General features: G+C 41.5%; 2 protein-coding genes across 6 annotated transcripts in view; one reads left to right on the top strand and one right to left on the bottom strand.

Annotated features, from left to right (window-relative positions):
• Positions 1-22712, bottom strand: part of LIMS2 (LIM zinc finger domain containing 2) — a 36785-nt gene that overhangs the window by 11744 nt on the left and 2329 nt on the right. For 2 of the 5 annotated variants that reach the window (XM_032193606.1, XM_032193607.1), the window contains exons 2-4: positions 10123-10282; positions 9268-9334; positions 8722-8842 (exon numbers count right to left, since the gene is read on the bottom strand). In XM_032193606.1, coding sequence (XP_032049497.1) covers positions 8722-8842; positions 9268-9334; positions 10123-10278 — 344 coding nt within the window. In that variant the 5' untranslated portion in view covers positions 10279-10282. Of the gene's footprint in view, positions 1-8721; positions 8843-9267; positions 9335-10122; positions 10283-17231; positions 17339-21938; positions 22211-22585; positions 22643-22712 lie in introns of those variants that run through there. The other 3 variants (XM_032193603.1, XM_032193605.1, XM_032193604.1) reach the window with 3 other exon arrangements.
• Positions 591-7300, top strand: GPR17 (G protein-coupled receptor 17). Its single transcript, XM_032193601.1, has 2 exons — positions 591-830; positions 5380-7300. Exon 2 carries the CDS (start codon positions 5414-5416, stop codon positions 6446-6448), a length of 1035 nt encoding a protein of 344 aa, XP_032049492.1. The 5' UTR covers positions 591-830; positions 5380-5413; the 3' UTR covers positions 6449-7300.

The following is a 22712-nucleotide window of genomic DNA, read 5'->3' as shown; positions in this document are numbered from 1 at the left end:
ATTATAAGGAAACATGCAGCTGTGCTCATCTCAGCATAAAGGCATCAATTTTATTCGGCACTGTCAAATGGAGCGTAATTATATGGGGCAGGACATAGGGACCCTGAAGCAAGTGTCCTGAAAGAGCCCCCTCTCCTTCAGCTGAATAAGGTGCCTTCACCCATTTGCACTGATAAACCATTATCAACCCCTCCTCGTTCACAAACCCTCTCAGCCGCCCCATAGACCCTCCTCTATTGCAAGCAAAGGGAAGTGTTGGACAGGCTGAGCTGTTACCATAGCAGCCGCCCCTCTCCCTCTCCCTCTCTGCACTCCCACCATTATGGAATTATCCCATTCTGAAATGTCCTGTTGTGTCTATTAATACCCGACTTCCCCCAAACAATACTTCTCTCCACCCTCCTAAAATAATCAGGGGACTCCAAGAAGTCTGTGTTAAAGGCTGGGAGTTCAGTACTAGCCATTGTAGCTACCACAGTAGCACCATGAACACTGGAATATTCATACAGTATATTCATATCTGTAACAGCAGCAGCAAACCCCATGCCAAGGGCTCAGCTGGGAAGAAGACTGCTCTTCAGTGCAGGGGTGTCCTCTCCCCTGCTCTGTTGTGTGACTGAGCTGATAACGCACTATCAGAGCTAGAAGGACACTATATAGAGGGGCTCCCTTCTCCACCCTCAGCAACTCTGCAACTCTGTGCTCTTTTTGGATCATCTCCTTGTTTCACCACTGCTGCTTCTTTTTGGTTTGCTGCCATCAGAAGGAGTTCCCTGAGATTTTCCCCAGAAGGACCCTATACTCCACCCATAGGACTGCACTGTAAAGAGGTAAGAGACAAACTTCTGTTAGCAGAATAATGAAGGAACTTTCCTAGTGGCGTTAGTTTTAGCTGGTGTCAGCGAGGTGGAAAGACACACATGGAGAGCCTGATGAATGTAATTGAAATGTTTGAAACTAAGAACAGGCAGCGTCTTTTCAAGTTCAAATAATAACTTCATTATCCTCACTCTTCTTTACATCACTGCTCCAAAACATAAAACTTCTCAAATTTCTGTATTTCATGTCCATCCATTTGTGCCTGGAAAACTGACAGTTACGTGGTGTGCCCTGCACACTCTGCCACTGCTTTGATGCTTATAAGGAACTAATATTTCAGCTGAAGGGTGGGAGGCTCAGCAGAGAGTGGTTTTCAGGAGAATAATATCAGTCAGAACTGGACTATTTCTAATGAAAAGTACTTTCACTGAAAGATAGGAGACACTCTCATTTGAGAAAACACTACAACCGTAAACATACAACACCACAAACTGGCATATTCCCAAAGCAGAAACTGCTCTAGCTGAGCATGGGAACAGTAATTTCTGAAATCCACCACAAACCTCAACATATACTTCACACTTACCTGCAGTGGACACTGTAACAAAATCTCCAAATTAGCTAGGGAAATAACGTATGATAAGCTAATTGTTTTTTCTGTTTTTTAATTGTTGCATTAATAATAGGTAGAGCATCTGTTAAAAAGGTAACCATGTTGTATCTATCCTGACAGCCTTGTGGATTTTTTCTTGCTTATTTCTGAGCTGAAGAGAAAGAGGCACATAAAATCTGGTCAGTGTGCTTGCATTTCAAATGAGAAGTGACATTCCTCTCACAGCTCAGTCCTGGGAGGCCTGGGATAATGGCTTACTCCAGAATAGTGCTCTGTTCAGCAATACGTAAATCACTTCATATTCACACAACACCAAGGGTGCAAGCAGACAATGAGCCAGACTCCTAAAGAAGTGTTCTGTCTGTGGAGTCAAAGCCTCTTGCACTATGCTATGTACCTTAGCACAAACTACACGTTCTAGGCCATTTGGGAAAGTTGCTAGTTTGCTGTCAGCACTCATATAGACGAGTACAACAGGTTTTCTAGGACTGAAGAGTATGTATTTTTGTAGTCATAACAAACCAAAAAGAAAGAAAAAGCCTAACAAGTAAACAGTTATTTAAATTGATAGGATAGAATCAAGCAAAACAAAAATGCAGCTTTAAATAACTGTAAAGGGCTTTCTACAGTCTGCAACTACAAATACATAAAAACTTTTTTTTTGTATATTTGTAGTTGTCATTTTTGTAATTATTTTTGTAAAGTTGCAGCTTTCTGTTGAAAACCACACAATTCTAAATATAAGCTCAACAATTAATTCTTGCATCACATCAGCAAATTATCACTAGCAAAATTTTTTTCTGTTCTAGTGAAGTACTACATCACAATTTTCTATGTCAACAAACAGAAATGTAAAGAAAATAAAAAATGTGATATAAATTCCTTTCTAACTCAAAACCTACACAAAATCAGAAAGAGACCCTCTTCGCTTTTCTACAGTTTTGAACAGGCAATGAAAAATATCTTTCTTCACCTTCATCTAAAAAATAAATAAGGTAACAGCAGACTTCATGTGAAGGCACTCGTTTGCAGGAGACAGAATCTATTTAAATTTTATCATCTGCTCTAAGACCCCCTTCTTGCCACTGGCACACTGGGCTTCTAGATAGTCTAACATTCTCCCTTCTCCTCCACCCCACAGTATTTTGCAGTGAAAACATGTCCAGATAGAAATCAATGGCAGAGTCAACACTGACATCACCGAGGCAAAACCCCTGACTTAAATGCCTTGGCTATTCCAGGGCCTGCACTGACAGTTAGCTGAATCTGAATTCCAGAGATCCTCCTCAGGAAACAAGCTCAAGTAAGAACATGTTTGATGTATCAGGCTGCTAAACCCCTAGCATCTACCTGGTGACCAGGGATTACTGCTTTCCTGAACTGATATAAATGACTGTCATCAAGGCGAGCGACATCCCTGTCAGTTCCCCTCACTTCAGCTATTTCAGCTGGTCTAGTCCAACATTTCCTGCTTTTTCAATGGTGTCACAACCCTATAAAGAGTAATACTTAACCATCAGACCACCTCATCACTGACAAGTGTGTATGTATATACAAAGACCACTTCATTACATTGTTTACACATGAAAAATAAATAAAGAAATAAGATAGGTACCACTGTAGATTAACAGCCAGTAAAGGCATACTTCTTTGCTATGCAAGATAAAAATACATATTTAAACTAATTCCATCCAGACGGGACAAGTATTTGAGCATACAACTTTAGTAACACATAGAAACCACAAACTCTTGCATTCAAAAAATACTTGCAGGTTTTACTTTGTAAGGACAAACAAACACTAAAAACAAAACTTGTGGGCTCCTCTGCAACCCCAGGAAATTCACACAGAAAACAGCAACAGTGAGTTTTCTTTTTTGTACGTGGAAGTAGCAGGAACTGCATAGTAGAAGACGTCACATATTTTTATAAAATGAAATGTTCATTGGAAAAAAAAGTCATCTTTGCACATGCACTTCTAGTGATGCCAAGCTAATAAGTGGTTGCCTTCTCTATGACTATGAACTAGCACGCAACTGGCAGTAGGTAGTAATAACCCAGAGTCAAACCTAGTCTTTTCTGTGCCATAAACATACGGTGCAGCTAGGCAGTGCCTGGAGTAAGAAGGCCCCTCTGTGGCCATCTGAAGAAATTTCATTTTCTAAATTTTCTTTGTTCTCCCTTCTGTTGACTTTTGTCTCTTCAACTCTGAACTAAGCAAAGTGGTCCAGCACATTCATTTCTAACTACTGTAGTTTTCTGCTCACCTGAAAGTGGCAGCAACCGAACAAAAGTCAGTAATTACTTTTTCCAATATACTGGTCTGTTCTAATCACCCATTTCAGTTCCTCAATCAGCCACCAATATCCTAATTGTAAATTCTATGGGCAAGTTGGATGCGTTGTCTAATACCTTGGATCAGCTGTCTAATGACGTAAGATTTCAGCACATAGCACAGCTTTTGCCCAAGACTACATACTCTAGGTAATGATGTCAGCCACCATCTTAAAATGTCAGTCTCAGCAGAGGAAAATGGAGCAGGCCGATCTTAAAGAAAAAACATTTTCATGGGTGACAAAGGTGTCAGAGAAAAAACAGACACTTTATTGCTTCCCTAGGCAAAGCAGATACTCAAGCCAATGGAAATTCTTTCTGTCTCTAGCTTTCACTACTTCAGTATGAATAATATATAATTATGCTTTTCCAATACAGTTGTATTTGCCACTCCCTTGATGACTGCTAAAAAAGTACACAGAAAGAGGAAGCTGGAGTACAACATTGCCTCAGCTTTTTTCAGCTTCCTTAGTTACTTATCCTTTGAATATGAATTGAATATTATGGAGCAATGGTCAATCAGTACAACATACAACAGTGAGCTCAATGGAGGTATTGCTGTGGATACGGCAACACATCTGAGGAATCCAAGAAACAGGCAGTGCTGGGAAGTCAGACTGCCTGCATTGCCCTACCACCTGCACTGATTGATGAGAAATATACAAAAAGCCCTGGGTAGGTGCTCAGAAAAATCTAATTGCCTTTTGTTGATGCTGTTCTGGACCCTGCAGACACCAGGGAGACTGGCAAAGTTGAGCCCAATTTTACCATGCTCCAACTTGGAAAAGCTCCTGGATAAGCTACAGTGGAGCTCAGGCTTTTGAGGGAGAAAGAGAGAAAGTTGTGCTGGGAGAGGAAGAAAGCTGTAAGGGAAGGATGGCACTTTGACAGTAACTGGCAGCATGGGCATTACAAGTAATCTTTTCTGAATCAATGCAGTGCTTTTTGCTGTTCAAATGAGATGCTGCAACCCACCCAAAAAGTTTCCCTTTATATTGGTTCTCAATGTGCTTGCCACAAATACAGGACATCAGAGTTAAATAATTGTCATCAAAGACTTTCAGGAAACCTGCTTTTTTTCCTTTTTTTTTTTTTTTCTTTTTAATAGCAATACCTGACCTGTCTTCTACTCCTTTTATGAACAGGACTGTTGCAGGTCACCTTACAACAGGTGTGTGTTCAGAAAACCTGATTCATTAGGATCTCTTCAGTCCTAAATCTGTCTTTCAAATTAAACAGAGCAAGTACTTTCTAGTTAGACATGCAGAACCCACTTCTACTTTTCCATTAACCAGATACATAAGCATGTGACTATTACTCAGCTGATCTCAGCACAGGTTGGTGACAAGCTCATAACCAGCTAGCTAGCTCTTTATGGTTGCTTCTTCAACAGGAATTAATGGGCTGGAATCCCAGCTGAGCAGGAGGTATTCAGAATTTTTATATAAATGATCAAACTCAAACTGACATGACCTATAAAATATCTGTATCAGCAAACATGAGACATCACTGCTTTCCATGTGTTTTGTTGCGTTGTGTTCTCCCTCTCCCCTCCTTCTCCCCTCCCACCCCCTGAACCAGGCTTTTTTGTAATATATTGTCTCAATTCCTTCAGGTTTTTCTTTTGTACTTCAAAACTGCGGTGAAAAATGAATGGCCCAGCAGATCCCTCAAGCCTACTTTTCAACTGCTCAAATCAATCAAACTTCTCTTTGGAAGCTTCAGAGCAATGTGGCAAAGAGACACACCTTGAGAACATACTTTTTGCCACTTTCTACTTCCTAGACTTCATCTTGGCTTTTGTTGGCAACGCCCTGGCTCTTTGGCTCTTCATCCGGGACCAGAAGTCTGGCACACCTGCCAACATTTTCCTGATGCATCTTGCGGTAGCAGACCTGTCGTTTGTGCTGGTGCTTCCCACCCGCCTGGTGTACCATTTCTCTGGTAATCATTGGCCATTTGGCGAGATCCCGTGCAGACTCACTGGCTTCCTTTTTTACCTCAACATGTATGCCAGTATCTACTTCCTCATGTGCATCAGCGTTGACCGTTTCCTAGCCATTGTGCATCCTGTGAAGTCCATCAAGCTTCGCAGGTCCCTTTATGCCCATTTGGCATGCGCATTTCTATGGGTCATAGTTGGTGTTGCGATGGCACCTCTGCTGCTCAGCGTGCAGACAGTAGAGATGAACAACACAACCATCTGCCTGCAGCTCTACAGGGAAAAGGCATCACGTCATGCTCTTGTGTCCTTAGCAGTTGCATTCACTTTCCCATTTATTACCACAGTGACCTGCTACTTACTAATCATCAGAAGCCTCAAGAGTGGGAACAGAGTTGAGACACACCTGAAGGAAAAAGCTATCAAAATGATCATCATGGTCCTAATGATCTTCATGATCTGCTTTGTACCTTATCATGTCAACCGCTACATTTATATTCTCCATTACAATGGGACCAAAACTTCCTGTGAAACGCAGCGCGTGCTAGCACTCAGTAACCGTATCACTTCCTGCCTCACGAGTCTGAACGGTGCCTTTGACCCAGTCATGTACTTTTTTGTAGCTGAGAAATTCCGTGATGCTCTGTGCAACCTGTTTTGTGGTAAAAAGACTGTAATATTGCATCAAACGTATGAGGGTAAGACAAATGAAAGCTCGCTAAGTGCTAAATCTGAGCTGTGACTTTTACCACTGCTTCAACATGAGAACATTGTTCCACCAAAATCAGCAGAGAGTGCAGATATGCAGCATGACAGTCTACCCAAAGTGAAGCTCTCTCCTGAGGAGGGAAGTTCCGTCATTTTAATGGAACTAAAATTAGTAAAAACCCCTCTGACAACTGAGATCACATGCTCTTGTCCTAGTGAAACTGCAAACACAAGTACAGTCCTACCAATTTCCAAGATGTGAAACTCATGGCTAAACACTTAGGAATAAGGAAGGGAGCAGAGAGGCTGTTAAATGGACAGCTTCTTTTTTCAAAAGGACTTAATTCCCAAAGCATTCAGCAGCGACTCTTCCTATGCACAATGCATACAGCCTACTTTGGAATTGTACCAGCAGTAGAGACCCATTCCTGAAGTAGATCTGCCTGAAGAGAGAGCGTGCTTGCACATTTTGTTTGAGTTGCAAATTCAAAGTGTTTATACATCACAGACAGAAAACTGGTACTAAGTCATGGCAATAAAAAAGCAAAATATTGCAACACTCCCAACCAGGACTGGAATTCAGATAGTACTCACAATTTTTTAACTGCTTCCCAGCATTCAGAGTTGGAGATGAGCTCTAAGCTTCACACTACTACTTCTATCTGCCCTCTGCCATGGCCCCATGTCTTCAGACAGAAGCCAGGCAACATTCACTACACCTTATCTTTTATGTAGTTCCATGCAAAACATCAGATGTCTTGATAACACTCAAACTGAAGAATGGAAGAAGGCAGTTTAGGAACACAGCATTCACCTTTACTACATACTATGAACTTCTGTCTTTAAAATGGTGAAGGTGAAGAAAAGCAAATATAGGAAAAAATGATGGAATCATTTAGGTAGGAAAAGACCTTCAAGATCAAGTCCAATCATCAACCTGACCTACCAACTCTCATCACAAAAGCACGTCCCTTAGCGCCACATCCATATGCCTCTTAAATACCTCCATTGTAATGAAGTCCCATTTGCCCAAAGGAGATCCTTACCTTTGAGGTGTTTTACATTTATTTAATTTCTGCAATTTATCTAGCAAGACTATTTATTCACTGCAGGTAAAGTAGGGATTACCTTAACTAGCCTCACTGATATAAATTGCATCCAGTGGAATATGTCTGGGAATGACAAGTACACCAGACAAGACCAGGTACGATGAGAAAGTGGAAAAAGGACCCAAGAGTTTCCGATAGTATTTACTAGCAGAAAGCTTCTATGCTATAGTGATAAATGTTAGCAGAAATTATGATAGGTGAATTATATTTTGGACAAACACGTACCTAGGTGCACACATCCCTCTCCTATGCTTTTAGGAACAAGCTACTTACCATTTTAGGTTTGGTCCATAAATTATGAAAACAAACCTACTTTTTCTTTCTTGAATTGTTTCAATCCTAGCTGCTTTCCTAAAAACACCCAGGAACTCTCCTAGGTGCTATGACAACAGCACAAATTCTAACAAGCTAAGGTGTCAAAAGAAAATCTATTATGCCCAACTCTAAAAACTAAGGCACAGAAGTTGCATGCAGGATTGGACAGAAAAGGGATTGAGGATATCCCACTGCACAGGATACAAATACAGAACCTTTACTTCCCCACCATTCAGCTAGTGACAATATAAACTCCAGGAAACTAGTAAGCTTTGTCCAAGACATATGACAGCCAGAAATTAACTGTGAATTGTGCAACACTGGGTGCTATCTGCTAGAGAGTTTTGTTTTCTTATGATTTGTTTTTGTACAGGCTTCCTTCTACGTTTTTAGTTTCTTATTTCTAAATTAAATGCATTAATCAACCTTGAGACCTGTTTTTATGTTTCTGTATATGTAAAATGAATAGTTTCTGAAGACCAGTAGAATCTTATGCTGAATATGCTTTGATGTAACCCTCATGTTATTCTCTTGGACTTTTGCTATGCCTTGATTTGCTGCTCTGCAGCTTACTTGACAAATAGCCTACCCAGCATCACATAATCCCTTTTTCTCACTTGCTACCTGGCCTATAATTCCTTTATTCTCCAGAGCCTATCCACTTGCTACTAAAATTTGAGCTTCTGCTGTCTACGCGTTTCATTGAATGAAGAACACTATTCTTCATTCCATTTCCCATCTCCTAACAAGCTATTCCTTATAGCTTCTCCTCTACCTTTTCAAGCTTTACCTCCCAGCATACAGTCAACCGACCACTCTCCACATCTCACTACTGTATTGATAACATAGTGACACAACTTCCAGAGCTCCTGCTCTATCTTACCTGCCAGCATTCTTCACAAAACCCAGGTCAGCAAGTGCTACATCACAGAGCTCACAACGGAAACACTCTGGGTGCCAGTTATTGTTCATTGCCTTGATAACACGCCCAATGATGAACTCACCTACAAAAGAAAAGCAACACCTTGAGATGCAGGCAGAAAACAGTTTTATCAAAAATGTACCACCTTTCCTAATTCTCCCCTTTTGAATCCACAAGAACTGCTACATTCTAACTTCAGAAAAAATAATTCTTCCCACAGTCCCAAATTTGGGGATGCCCCAAATCACTGCTGATGATATGTTTTGTTTCTCTCCAGAGTTTCTGCTCTTTAAAATGACTCTAAGAATCCCAGCCCAGGGCTGGACAGCACTCAGAGATGGAAGGTTTGCACAGCCCTGTAGCTGTTACTCCACGGTGTTGACAAGGATGCATATGCTGCAAGGTAGACGCTGCTAAAAGAAGGGCCACTCGCCCCTAACCTTGAGGTTAGCTGTAGTAAATCCATAGCTGGATGAGGCTACACAGATCTGTATTTGGACACCTTACCACATTCCCCACAGCAAGGAGCAAACAGCATCTGAAAGTCATGCTCGCAGTACTTCCGACCTTCAAACTGTAAACAAAAGAGAGAAGCAGTCCTCATGAATAAGTGAACCACGTTCAATTCAAATAGTTCAGCATGATTTTCCATTGAAATGATTAATTTGTCAAGGTAAGTCACATTTTAGAGTTCTAGTCTCCCTTCTCACCTGTTTTTAAACTCCCAACTCTTAAGGCAACATCCAGATACGGTTTCAGCCTTTTAGTGAATTCATTTAGCAAACAGTTAAATCAATAGCAATGCTCTTATGAAAAAAAAAAAAAAATCTTGAGGTGTCCCAAGCTCTTTTCCTAGACTTTTCTTTTTTCTTTTTTTTTCTCTTTAAATCATGTATTTGGAAGTACTCCTCCTGCATGAGACATACCCACAGCAAATTAAAAATGCAGCACATTTAAAATAATGTATTATTCAAAATATATGCTTGCACAGATTCTCCAAAAATATTTAAACTTTGTTTTTAAATGGGTTCACCAATGTCAGTTGCCAGTTGGAAAAGTTTGGTACAAAATATCTGGAAATAAACACAAAAAATCACTTGAGTCTATTGAAATATTAAGAAGTATTTAGTGTTTTCTTTTTGATATGTCTCTTAACGAGAGAGCAAACAAATTTTTGTCGTTACTGATGAACAGAAGGAGTATTTAAGAAAAAAGAAAAATAAAGAAACTAAGTTGGAAATCCCTCAAAAAAATATTAACATAGAGGAAAGATGAGAGTTCTTATTTCTGCCACAATTTTCACCTAATTCCTTGCCTTATTGATGATACTTTTCTTCTCTTACACACAGTCTATGACCTCACCTCATAAAAAAGTCCATCTGGGAACTGACGAAAGCACTGAGCACAGACAAAGCAGTTTTCATGATAGAGCTCCCCATTGCTGTTCACAATCCTCTCGGCAGGATCAAATCGAGTCTGGCAGCGTTCACATACTGCATTTGCAAGAGCATCAGACATATTACTGGAATAAAGACAAGAGTAAGAACATGAGCAATGCCACAAGCTAACCACAGGTATACTTACACCATCGAAGTTTCCCCAACATCTAGAAACACAACATTTCCATCGCTTTAAACTCCCTTTTACACACAAAAAAATAACAATGAGCAAGTCAATTCAGGACTGACATCAGTTAGGAATAATGTTCTTGCGACTCACACAGGGTAGCCAGCTCCCTTGTGGCTAAGTGAACTCATGTAGCAGAGATATCTATTGCACACTTTTGGCTGCTTCACCAGTCTTTCACCCCATTATGTCATCCTCATACCAAATATCCACAATTTAAAACAAACCAGTAGTTCTGAGAGCAGCAAATCCAATAAATCCTGAATTCTCAGGATTTCTGGTCTCAGGATGCACACTTGTCAGATTTTCTAATGTGTAGTAAGCATCAACCTCCCACTACAGTCTCCCCTTCACTGTGGGAATTAACAGGGTCTTTCCCCTCTACCAAGCAGCTTATGTACATAAGGTACATTTTACATACAAGATGCATTGAAAAATAATTACATACAATGTCTCTGTCTTCCTGACAAACTAGTTGAAACTGTCAAAGGGTTAAAAATGTCTGGAAAGAAAGTCACCCCCCTGACTGGCTTGGCAAGTATAAGTAACATCAGCTTTTTTTCCTCAGAAAGCAAGGCTAAAACCAAACCAAACCAAAACAAGCACCTCACTTCCAAATCATGCAAAAGACTGTTTCATCTTTCTCCCCTAAAACGTGGAATCAACCTAACATTTTCCAAAGAGATTTTCATGTTTGCCACCATGGTAATGGAAGTTCTCTATATAATAAGAGAATGTAGGTTTAAAATCCTGTATCTCTTGTCCAAAACAGGATGGAAAAAACTATGATAAGGAAAGAGTCTCAGTTGCTTGTTTCGATACAATCCTTCTTTTAACCATTGGAAAGACAGCAATTTTATAGGCAAGGGAATAAATAATTTTCAGAACATCAAAGATCTCAGAAATATTTTGCAGTAGTTTTCCTGAACCACAATATACAATTTATGTATATACAATAAAAGATGGCTTGGTTTAAAGGTTTTTATTTTCCTTTATTTTAATATCATAGAATTTATTTTCATGTACCAAGCTACTTAAATGGTTTATTTTTGCACACCTAGAGGTCAGAACCATCATTGCTCAAGATGTGATAACTTACTGTAGCAAAAAGCTGCATTTCCATTGTTAGAGCTATTCTACAACCTGACGTTCTACTTTCCACATCTCTCTACGAAGAGCAGTAATTCAAAAACCATGTCCTAGTTGCAACAATTCTTGTTCCTCTGGTCAGAGGCATCCCTACAAACACACGCTGCCATTCGTATGCCAGCGCTTTGGGCTCTGAGCACCACTGGAAGGAGCGGGCAGTGGGGCCGGCAGCGGGGCTGGCAGCGGGGCAGACCTTCCTCCTGCCACCGCAGCTCCCAGGGCAACAAGGAGCAAGGAACTGGCCATCATTTCACATATAGAGCGCCAATTTAGGAGAAAGCTGTTAGAACTTGTTTCCTTACTGCAATAGGAAGGAGCTTTAAAAAATGGACATGCTCCGGAATTAGGGACCAGCAGGAAATCCTGGAACTTTATAAACTACAGACCATGGGTTAAAGAAACATGTTATCCTGCCAGAGTAGCAGAAGATTAGGTCAACACAAAAATACCAGTGCTTGCACCAAAGCTGAGAGATTGTGCCTCTGATCTCATCGACTTACTCTCAATTGCCACTCTTCAGTTAAATCATGCACCAAGTATGCAACAGTACTTGAAATTACAACCTCCCCAACTAATTCTACTTCTCTCTTGAAGATTTTGATGCCTGAATTCCAAGACTTGAGCTAGCCAAAAGCCATGATTAAGACAATTACACATTTACATCAGTGGAAAAATTACTCTGGGATATGGGAGAAAACTGAGCAAATCTCAGTGAGTCTCACAGTAAACCCTAACTTCTAAACAATATAACATCTAAAGGAAATTAAATTCCAAGTGAAAATCAAATGTGCTGTTGTTCTGTTCTCACTGTCCTCTCTTAGAATAAACTACAACTCTGGATTTAAGGTCTAACTATCAAAAAATTCATCCCCCTCACTCACTTGCAGCAGCATCAGGAGTCCCGTGAGTTTATCCCCCACTGTGCTGATGCACAGTGATGCAAAACGTCCAACTCCGAGCTGTGGAATGGGATGTGCAGCTAAAAAAAAATCGCTAGAGATTTTGCAATCTAGTATAAAACAAAAAGTTCAAAGAGCTGGAAATGGAAATCATTAAAAAAAAATTTGAAAATGTTTGCACTAAAAGAACTTGGCTGATGCAGACAAGGTTTCCTCAAAGGCCTCCAGAAGGTGACTGTGACACAGCCAGCGCTGCCCAAGAGTTGCCACTGTGCAAACACGCTAACGACTGCAACTTGTTATGCACCAGAGAAACTACTCATCCAGTAAAAAAGAAAGATAAAATGAACAGCCCATAAACGAAACAACACAGTTCTCTGCCTCGATTACAAGGCAGTTGAAATTTGCTGTGAGAGCTGCACAGGACATGTACGGCAGTACACGATCTCCCCAGCAATCTGTCTCCCGTGATACAAACCAGCAGCTGTGGATCTTCGACAATCAGAGCTCGAGCTTTACCTCTCCGCTGTCTTTTCAGCTTTGCATCTGTTTTTAAGATGTTTTATCACTGTCAAGCTAAAAGTTGCAACTTTGGCACTGCCATCAGGGCATGACTTTGCATCTATTTGAAGTTCCACCTTCACATATGCCATAGTTTAACAATGTCCCTCAATCACACAGCCCTGTGCGCCCTCTCCCTTGTGACAGAGCAAGCATTTATTCACCTAGATCAAGGTTAAAGCTAACCAAGGCTGGAAGGGGGAGGGTGGACAGTTCTAATTCAGAGCACTTCTACGATCCAGTTTACTGCACTGCTGCAGAAACACTTGTGACAGTAGCACGGGGAGGGAATGAGCAACACCAAAAACTTCCTTTCGGTGGTGGTGCCAAGCATGAACACAGAAGTTTGAATTCCTGTGACAATCTTAAGACACAGATACGAGTCCTTCCCACAAAAGACAACCGCCACTGTTGAAAGCTTCTTGCATTCTATTTGCTCACCAATTTTTTGCAAGACAGCGAAATATAAAATCCTCTTCTGTTTTAACAATAAGCGGGTGACACAAAGACAGGAAGGGCTTTTAGAACATGACCAGCTCAGCATCCTGAGGCTCTCCCGTCCGGTGTAAACCCAACAAAATAGCAGTGCTCAACAGCACGCCTTCTCATCTCTTATCATTACGCGCCTTACCTTTAACTAATTCTCTTGGTTAAAATGCTGACTTTACAGGAACCAGATAGTGACCATTATAATTAGGAGAGGGTTTCTCACGCTTTGACTTCTCAGAGATATTAGTTGTAAAGTATCAGCATTGCTGGCAAGGTCCAAAAGAAAAATCATTGTTTGTATGAAGCAGTTTATTAGGAGACCTATTCTGTGCTGACACTACAGTTACTGTAGAAAGATTTGAAAGCATTCTACCTTCTTAGATCACTGAAGTGAATATGGATTTATTTTCCACAAACAGTTTCAGACATCTTTTGTCTGTCAAACGCCATGTTCTTATATCTCATTCTCTTCTAGATTCTAGAATTTGGGCCTGTATTACTTCCGTAAAAAAAGGTTGGATTTAACCACCAAGATAACTGGTTAAAATGCTCCAGATTCTATAATGTTGTCTTCTTTTTCACACATTTGTCCCCAGGGATGCAGCACTGGTGAGAAGCTGAAAGAAAGGGCTTGTGCTTGGCCATAACGCTGGGGGAGCCAGGCAGCAGTCAGTGGGTGCTGAGCAGCTGCACTGTGCATCACTTCCTTGTGTGTTCTTTCATCGTCATTATTGTCAGTATTATCTTCCCTTCTTTTTTTCTGTCCTGTTAAACTGTCTTTATCTCAACCCACAAGCATTTTACCCTTTTTGGCCAGATTAAACCACAACTCCAAGAAACGTCATGTGTCTGTATCAGAGAGCCAGTAGCTGAGAGAAAAACTGGAGCAATCCAGGCTCCTTCCCAGCCCCTTGGCATGGCTGAGCATTTGGGGCTTTAAGTCCTTAATGGTGATAAAGACCAAAGGAAAAAAAATAATATTTACTGGGACAATACCAGGGTATGATTCATTTCACAGATAACAACCAATAAAAATAATAAGAAGGAGGAAGTGTATCAGGTCACGAACTGCTGAAAAATAGCCCTTAGCTACACTTATCACTCTTTCGAAATCTCTGCACTGTGGTTGACATTTATCTGGATACATTTTTCAAACTAGCTCAATTTCTTTACGGTTATTATTAATAGGTTATGTGATTTTCAAAATTCAAAGTATTTTTATTAAAATTTAAAAAGATTTTATTAAACATGTCCTAAAATATTGGAGGAAAAAAAAAAAAAAGCATTCCCATGTATTAAATGTGTGATACGTTGTACATTTGATAACCTGAGCAGAGTTTAATATTTTCAGAATTTCTCCTTCTGCCTTTCACCATATCTTCTTGACTGCACAGCCCCCAACCTCCCAATTAAATAAACATTATATAAATATATTATAAACATTATATAAATATATATATATTATATATATATTATATATATATATATAAATATAAATAACATACAAATGCAACTTACGTCACAATATGGAGAAAAATCTAGAGCTTCTCATTACTCACTCCTTGACCTACCAGCTACAGCAATTTGCTATTTGCAGAAGACAGATTTTAAAAGCAAAACAATGCCACTGCTTCACACACATGAGCTGAGAACAGACCTCAGTGTCCATACAGGTGGCCTGCAGGGGAAACCACCAGCAGGCAGACCTCTGCGACCAGCGGCAGCAATGGAAATCTGTCGGTATTCACATGGAAAAAATCCTGTGCTACAAGTACTTAGCAGCCCCCCTCGATGTAGTTACTCAATTCCAGTAACCCCTGACTGATTACTTCAATGTACACACGTAGCAGAGCCTTCCCCCTGTCCCAGGGGAGCAGTGACAACCAAGAAGCGTGCATGTTTTGAACAGGATCTGCCTCTGGCACACCAGAAGCACCTGTTTATTATCAGGCATGTACCGCTTCACCCACGCCATGGACCTGATAAACGACTGCTCACATACGTGTTCTGTATGGCCCTTCTCCAGCTCCATTAGTCAAAGGAACTGAAATGACCATGTTGTGATGGGCATTCACCAGCACTGGTAAAATACATCATTCTCAAATGGGTTCATCAATTTCCACCAAGGAGCAGCAACACTGCTTTTGGATTACTGTCCTGGGCGTGGAGGAGGGACATAACCCAACAACGTCAAACAGCTGGAAGCAAATTACACATTGAAGAATGCTGTCATCTCACATCATCTCCTTCTTCTTATCATCAGGTCACACTGGTTTTGTGTTACAGGTCTGTTTCTTTGCTGCTTTTTCAATGCTTATTTTCTTTTCTCTCACCACTCCCTTATGTGCTTCTTGCTCTTCCTGAGCAGCATCCTCTCCTCTCAACGGGGCTGACATTTCTTTACTGTCCTCCTACTCTAATGAGGGATGCAGGGTTCAAACCAACTGCTCTACTGCAGATAAGCATCAGGGCTATCTCTAGCTAAGAAAAGACTGAAATACAAAACTTCTGGCTGCCAGAAGAAAATCTCCTCTGCTGCATGCTCTCTGCTATTGCCAGTGACGCAGACTTCACACCCTGTACTTCTGCTGCAGCTCACAGCTCTCCCACAATGCAATAAATTACTTACATTTGAATTAATCTGACCAGTGTTAAATATTAATTAATTTCTGCCCAAAGTTAACTTCAATGAAAATTGAGGAGACAATTACAATTTTAGTCTGAAACACAGGAAAATCACCCACTGAGCCAAGCCATGTAGGTGCCTGGGCAGACTTAAGAAGCTTTGTCTGGCATGCTCTAAACAATCTCGAGAAGCAGCTATACTGGAAGCTTCAGTTTCTGATAGACTGGACTCATTTACAAAAAGTAAAATCAACTAGCCTGCAATTTACGGAATAAACAGACTGCTGAGCCCTAAAAATCAAGGTGCAGTAAAATAGTATCAGCATTTTGAAAAATGACTGCATTTCACAAACAGTGAAAGAAATACTTTATTCTCACAGTACCTAAACACTTCACCATTAACAAGACCAGCCCTGACGCTGGATCTAAACAGTCCAGCACAGTGCTTCCAAATGGGAAAGGTTCTCCATTACTGCTTTCCTGTTATTGTTAAAAACCAAAAGCTTCTTTGTCAGGAAAGTCCTTTCCTTCATAAGCCTCTTGGAAATAAAAACAGACTTCATCCCCTCTTGCTGTGTGCATACAATTCCCACTTATTAAAAAAAAAAAAAAAAAAAAAAAGGAACAACCCACCACCGAAAATGAACATGTATCAAATCTTGGAAATGCTTTGTCAACACCATTCCCTTCACCTCAGAGACGTACCCAGGTCTCCCAGCTGCTGTATCTGTCCTGCTGCTCAGGAGCGAGCCTGTGCCACTTAGCCGATCCTGCCGGCGTTGGTACAGTTTGGAGGATGCCAGCCCCTGCAGCCTCAAGCCAGCCATGGCACCCAGTGCCACTGTGGAGGGGAATGCAGAGAGGTGACCGGAGAGAGCACCAGCAGCGCTGATACTCAGTGAGTCACCTTCCTTTGGGGAGTTGCCTTTACATTTTAGAAGAGCTAAAGCAGGATGCATACGCTTCTGCTCAGGCATTGTTTCTTACACTTCATCTGCCATTCTGCTACGGTCTTGAAGATCAGACAACCTTTTTCCTGTGTTCCACTGGTAATTACCTACTGAAGGCAGCACACGAGGAGTTTGCAGCAGCAACCAGTTCCGTTAGCCTGGCATACTGTACCTGTACAAATTCCATCATCCAGGAGATGACATTGTATTAAAAAAAATCCTCAGTCTTCTCGTAATTCATCCATTTAATTCAAGAAGACTCACTGATCAAAGCAACAGAGACATACAGAAAAGCAAACTGAGAGCAAGCAGCAGAGCGAGCAGCAGAGTCATGCCTTCCACTTGGATGAAGCATGTTCCAAGAGCCAGGAGAGTAAAGGCTCCTGCTCTGCCGACACACTGCAGCCTGCAGAAGCTGCGTGCTGCGGAGGGTCAGGAAGCAGGCAGAAGGCACATAGTTGGCATTCCAGCCTCCAGAGCTCTCTGCCGGGAAGGGAACTGAGCAGGGCCCTAACCAGGAGCTCGCCCTTTCCAACGCTCCCCCTCTCCACCCGCCCCTGCAAGGGAGATAAAGGATTACAGAGCACAAAGGGCTCTGGGCACAGTGGGCAGGAAGCATAAAAAGAATAAAAAGTTGGAGAATACAGAAGTCAGTTTTAATGGAGGACAATGTGCACAGCTGAATCAGTGTCATCTGATCAGCATCACCATGAGACCCATCTCAACAGTCATCACCAACAAATTATTTTCTGGTAAATTACAAAAAAGGAGGATTTTTGTAGCATGATAGCAAAATGCCTTCCATGACTACAGTTTGGCAAGCTGTAGGAGGAAAAATAAGTAAGAGAAGGAGAAGTGATGATTTCATAAGTATTAGGTAAGTGTCAACCAGCAGAGATCCTTTCTGTTCTCTAAACAAAACCAGAAAGGTTTACTGGGATCCACCAGAAAAGGCACAAACAGAGAACATGATCATTTCAGTAACCTGAAGTCTGCAATTCAACCTACATGTCCTTGCAAGTTTCAGGTTTGACAGCAATCTGCCACTACTGGCTCCTGCAGATTGCATTTGTTCCTTATTCATTCCTACGTGACGGACCAGAAGAATAAATGGAACCTTATAAAATAAAAACCAGAAGATGGAAAGGAAGAATAAAAATATCCTCCAAAATGAGTCATTTTGCTGACCTTTTACAGTGATAAAACACTTTTTAATGCAATATTAAGTCACCTTTTTTACTTTTAATACAAAGCAAAATATCAAGCCACTGCACCGTTTTATCTCCCACAGCCTTAAGCAATCTGGCCAAACCTCCCCTCCCCTCTCAAACACCTAAGCTTTTACCATCCTGGCTGCTACAGAGCTATTCTACTGGTTTTCAAATAGCCAATCTTCCACAGACAACTGTGAGTCCCTTGTTCAAAAAACAACATAAGGGGATTGAAGCGAGGGGGGAATCAAAACAATACCCATCCTGTCTTCCATCCCTTCAAACACACACGTGCTCACTCACTCCTATTTCTGTTCTTACTGCTCTGCACATAAATAGGGAAAATGTGAAAATGCGTGGTTTTGGTTTTCTTTTCCTCTTGAAGGATCGCTTTTAAGGGAGAGGGTCAATGACAAAATGCTACAGCAGATTACGTTCTGGGCCAAAGCAGAGCAGAAAGCAGCTAGATTCCTTTTAGGCACTAACAAGCAGTTCTCCTCAGGGAAGCAGCTCCATGTCCCCAGGAACAGACTATGAGGGATCCTTCAACAAGTTAAAGTGCATCTGGAGAGCCTCAGAGAATAGACTTAGCTGGAAAAAATTATAATATTAAAACCACATTTTTTCCAAACCAAAAGTAGAAATGGCTGCTTTTAACTCAGATGAGACATCTGTTAGTTTGATCCAGGTACTTTCTATTCTGCACAAAGAACCTTTTTTAAATACTACCAACCTTTATACTCTCACCTCGTCCTCATCCATCAAACCTTTTTACTTGCAATTACTTCATAACATGGAGCACAAGCACAGCAGCAGCTCTCTAATGAATTAAAAAGCATCTAGTCAAAAACTGGCTAATTGTAAATAATATACCCTTATTTCTTACCTCAACTGGATTAGGAACAATCAATAAGCATATCTGTAAATGCAGCTGTTCTTCTTTTGTTGACTGCAGGAAGTACATAGGCGTATCCAGATCCCAATTAGACCAAGCATAGTGATGACAAAGATCTCTCACAAAAATAATTATGCCCTGAAACATGCACTAAGGGAAAGTTTTTCCTAGGGCTTTTTATTATCTTTATACTAATTTCCAAAGGCAACACAATACAGCACAGGCATTTTTTTTTACCTTTATGTTCCCTAAGCAACAGCACAGCAGTAAAGTCTTAATAAAATTATCTTCAATTCTGTTTTATTTCCTACTTTGAGCATTTGACAATGTTTTGCCCACTGGTCATTCACTGCTCCTCTTTCTTAGGAATGATTCTGTCACAACCAACAAAGAAAACTAGGCAAAACACAGGAGGGAAAGAGGGAAACAAAAAAAAACAATACTCAAAAAGGCAAAAATTAAGAGATGGAGCAAACACACCAAATTAAGCAAGACTGATTTGAAGCTGTCTTCATGCACTTATTTGTAAAGAAGTACAGTAGCATTTGGTGCTAAAGGCACCAAAAATCATATAAATTGCATTTTACTCACCACTGCAAAATATAGAAAGGTTGCTTAGAAACATACTGTTTTTATATGTACGTATATAATATATATATACACATTATCTGTACAATCTTATCAATATACATTATCTTATCAATATACATTATCTTTCAGAGTTTATTTCCAAACGTAGTTAAACAATATGTAAGTTAGTAAAATTAATATATATTTCCCTAATTTCTTTTGTCCTATTATCTTTTGATCTTAGTTGGAACAGCTGTGTTCAAACAGAGGCTGTTCTGTTTTTTAAGCTGCCAGCATCCCTTTAAACCACAGACTACTCTTGGAATTAGGGGCTGTAACAGCTACTTTAACATCAAGATACAGGGAAGCAAAACTGCTCTGTCAAGACATGGCATTCAGCTCTAGCATTTGCAAATTCCAGTGATCTGCTCATCAGTGTTCTCTAATAAAACACATCCTCACATACGAGCAATGTAAGCTCACAATAGGATACACATAGTATTTGGATTTCACTTGCTAAATAGTCACTTATTTTTAGTAATTTCATACTATGAATATATAGAAGTACACATCCTTCTTTGTATTTTCTGAAACTACATTTTTCCCTAATGCTAGAAATCAGTAAATCAAATTACGGTAGCTACTTAAATTCAGAAGACACACTCTGCAGCTAAAAAGGACGGAACACTTCAAAATGAAAACTGATTTTTCACCTATCTTAATCACTAATAATGCATCAGTAATTACAGTATCTAACGGTGAGTCCCTATTTGTTCCTATTTGACAAGAAAAGTGAAGCGAAAAATAATTACGTCTCAGCCCTGCACATCCTCCCTACAGTCTTCCTCGCTTTACAGAGCAAAACAAAACAAAATCATCCCCTTTGGTGTGTCAACGGTTTCAAGACTAGAGACACATTGATGTCGTATTCCTGCCTCTGGAAGGTTCCCACTGCTCAATGTTGTGGAGAAGCTCCAGCTGTGAAGCAGTTCATCTCCTTCTGGAACCTCAAAAGCCCTCAACCTCAAAAGCTTCAGAACATGTCTACATACTGTAGGCAGATGTTGAGAACTACCACGTAACAAACATCAGACAACGTCTAGCAAGAGCTCAGCTCAGTGACCCACGGGTTGGTCCGAGGAAGCCTGTTCTCCATGCTGAGCTCCTTCCCATGACTTAGGAGTCAGACCTACGCTGCTGGACACGGTGCTCGCCAAACGGCATCAGTCAGGCAAGGTGCTGAGCCGTGCCAATGTTTCCCAGACACTGAAAACCAAAGGCAGGTTTCGTTTTGCTGAGAAACAGCCAGTCTAAGATGATCGCTCTGTCCTAGGAAATTCACAAGTGTTCATAATTGATGAACTTTCCATTATAAATGTTTTTGAAAACTTTAAGTAACACTTGCATTCATGCAATTGACTTTTCAAAAGCAAAGCCAAGGCCTGCTCACTTTAACAACCCTCTGAAGTACGTTGGAAGGAAAGGAGACAGAAATCCTGCGTTACTTTGCAGAACTGTGCACTCTACCCTCCCTGCTCAGCTTCCTTGGAACATTCCACCCAGCCTCATGCTTCATGTCAGAGCTTCTTATGAACACAGTAATAATTTCTTATAACTTTAAAAGGCAAGTTTCTGAAGAAGCACAGGAGAAAAGATGAGGATTGCTGTGCGCAGTCATTTCCCACTGTCCCCTGTAGTTGCGTGACTTCACCCGAGGTGAACATGTCATTCTAAACAGTCCCACACCAAAGCTGTATGGGAATAAAGCAAGTTGGGTTTTCACAGACAACACTTCCCAGGTCCTCCCTTTCTTGTCTCTATTTAGGAGCTGCATGGGTACCATGACCTGTGAACATTTAAGACTCTTCAGCCTTCCTCTAGTTTTGAGAAATTTCTGTGAACTTGTGAATACACACCTATGTGACACATCAGAAGAACAAAAAGTGGTCATTTAGACAGAGAAAAAAAAATAACCTTAAGACAGGAGGCAAAAACCAAAGTTTTTTAAGCACGTACCACCACCTATCAACAACAATCTGTCATCACAGACAGCAAAAGCAACACTGATCAAAATGATAGATGAGGACAGAAGTATTCAGTGCATACTTAGCAACCCACCAAATATGAGATACATCAAGTGACTGTAAGCAGCAGCACAATCCAGACATCAAGACTCTACACAAGAGAGCGAGTACAAACTAACCTGTCTCAGGGCTTCTGGTCACAAATAACAGTGCTTTAGAATCACAATGACAGCAGGATTCAGGGTGATGACTACCCTTGAAAAACATCCTACTACTGTTGATATTATTTCTTCACGTCTTTCAAGACACTTTACAATAGCAAGCTTGTTTTAAAAATGCTTCATAATGTCTGGGTTTTATTTTACGGACGGGAAAAGAAGCGATCAGACACTAAAGCACTCGTGCGACCCCTCAGAAGATGCGAGCAAAACGCTGTCCCCGCTGCTTTTCTCATTTACATCTGTCAATTCAGGGACATTACAGAGCTCCCCAGCGTCAGACAGCGCGGGAGGAGACCCAAACTCCAGATTTAAGGACTGCTCGGACACGTATCCGCGAGGTCAGCCCGAAGCAGAGGTCACGGAGCGCACGGCCACGGGGGGGGTGCACGGCTGTGCGGCGGGGCCGTGGGGCACCGCGGGCTGCCGGGACCCGAGCCACAGCGGGGCTGAGCCCAGAACCGCTCCGTTCCCGGCCCCGTCCCACCCTCTGCCCTCCCCCGGGCCGGGGCGATCCGCGGCGGGGCCGCCCGGCTCTGCCCCTCCACCGGGCCGGCCGCCGGCCCTGTGCTCCCGCGGAGCCGCCCCGGGGACTGCCCCGGCCTTACCTGCCCGTCATGGCGGCGCGCCCGGGGCCCCCAGCCGCTCGGCGGGGCTCGGCTCGGCTCGGCTCGGCCCCGGTCCCGGCCCCGGCCCCGGCCCCGGCCCCGGCCCCGGCGGGCAGCGCAGACCCCG

The sequence above is a fragment of the Aythya fuligula genome, chromosome 9, assembly GCF_009819795.1.
Source record: "Aythya fuligula isolate bAytFul2 chromosome 9, bAytFul2.pri, whole genome shotgun sequence".
In the NCBI taxonomy this organism is placed as follows: domain Eukaryota; kingdom Metazoa; phylum Chordata; class Aves; order Anseriformes; family Anatidae; genus Aythya; species Aythya fuligula.
Note: the sequence above shows the minus strand (reverse complement) of the source record. Positions and strands in the feature narration are given on the sequence as shown.

What these genes read in the sequence shown, in the direction of transcription:
- GPR17 (XM_032193601.1), top strand. Translation starts at nt 5,414, where the DNA reads ATGAATGGCCCAGCAGATCCCTCAAGCCTACTTTTCAACTGCTCAAAT.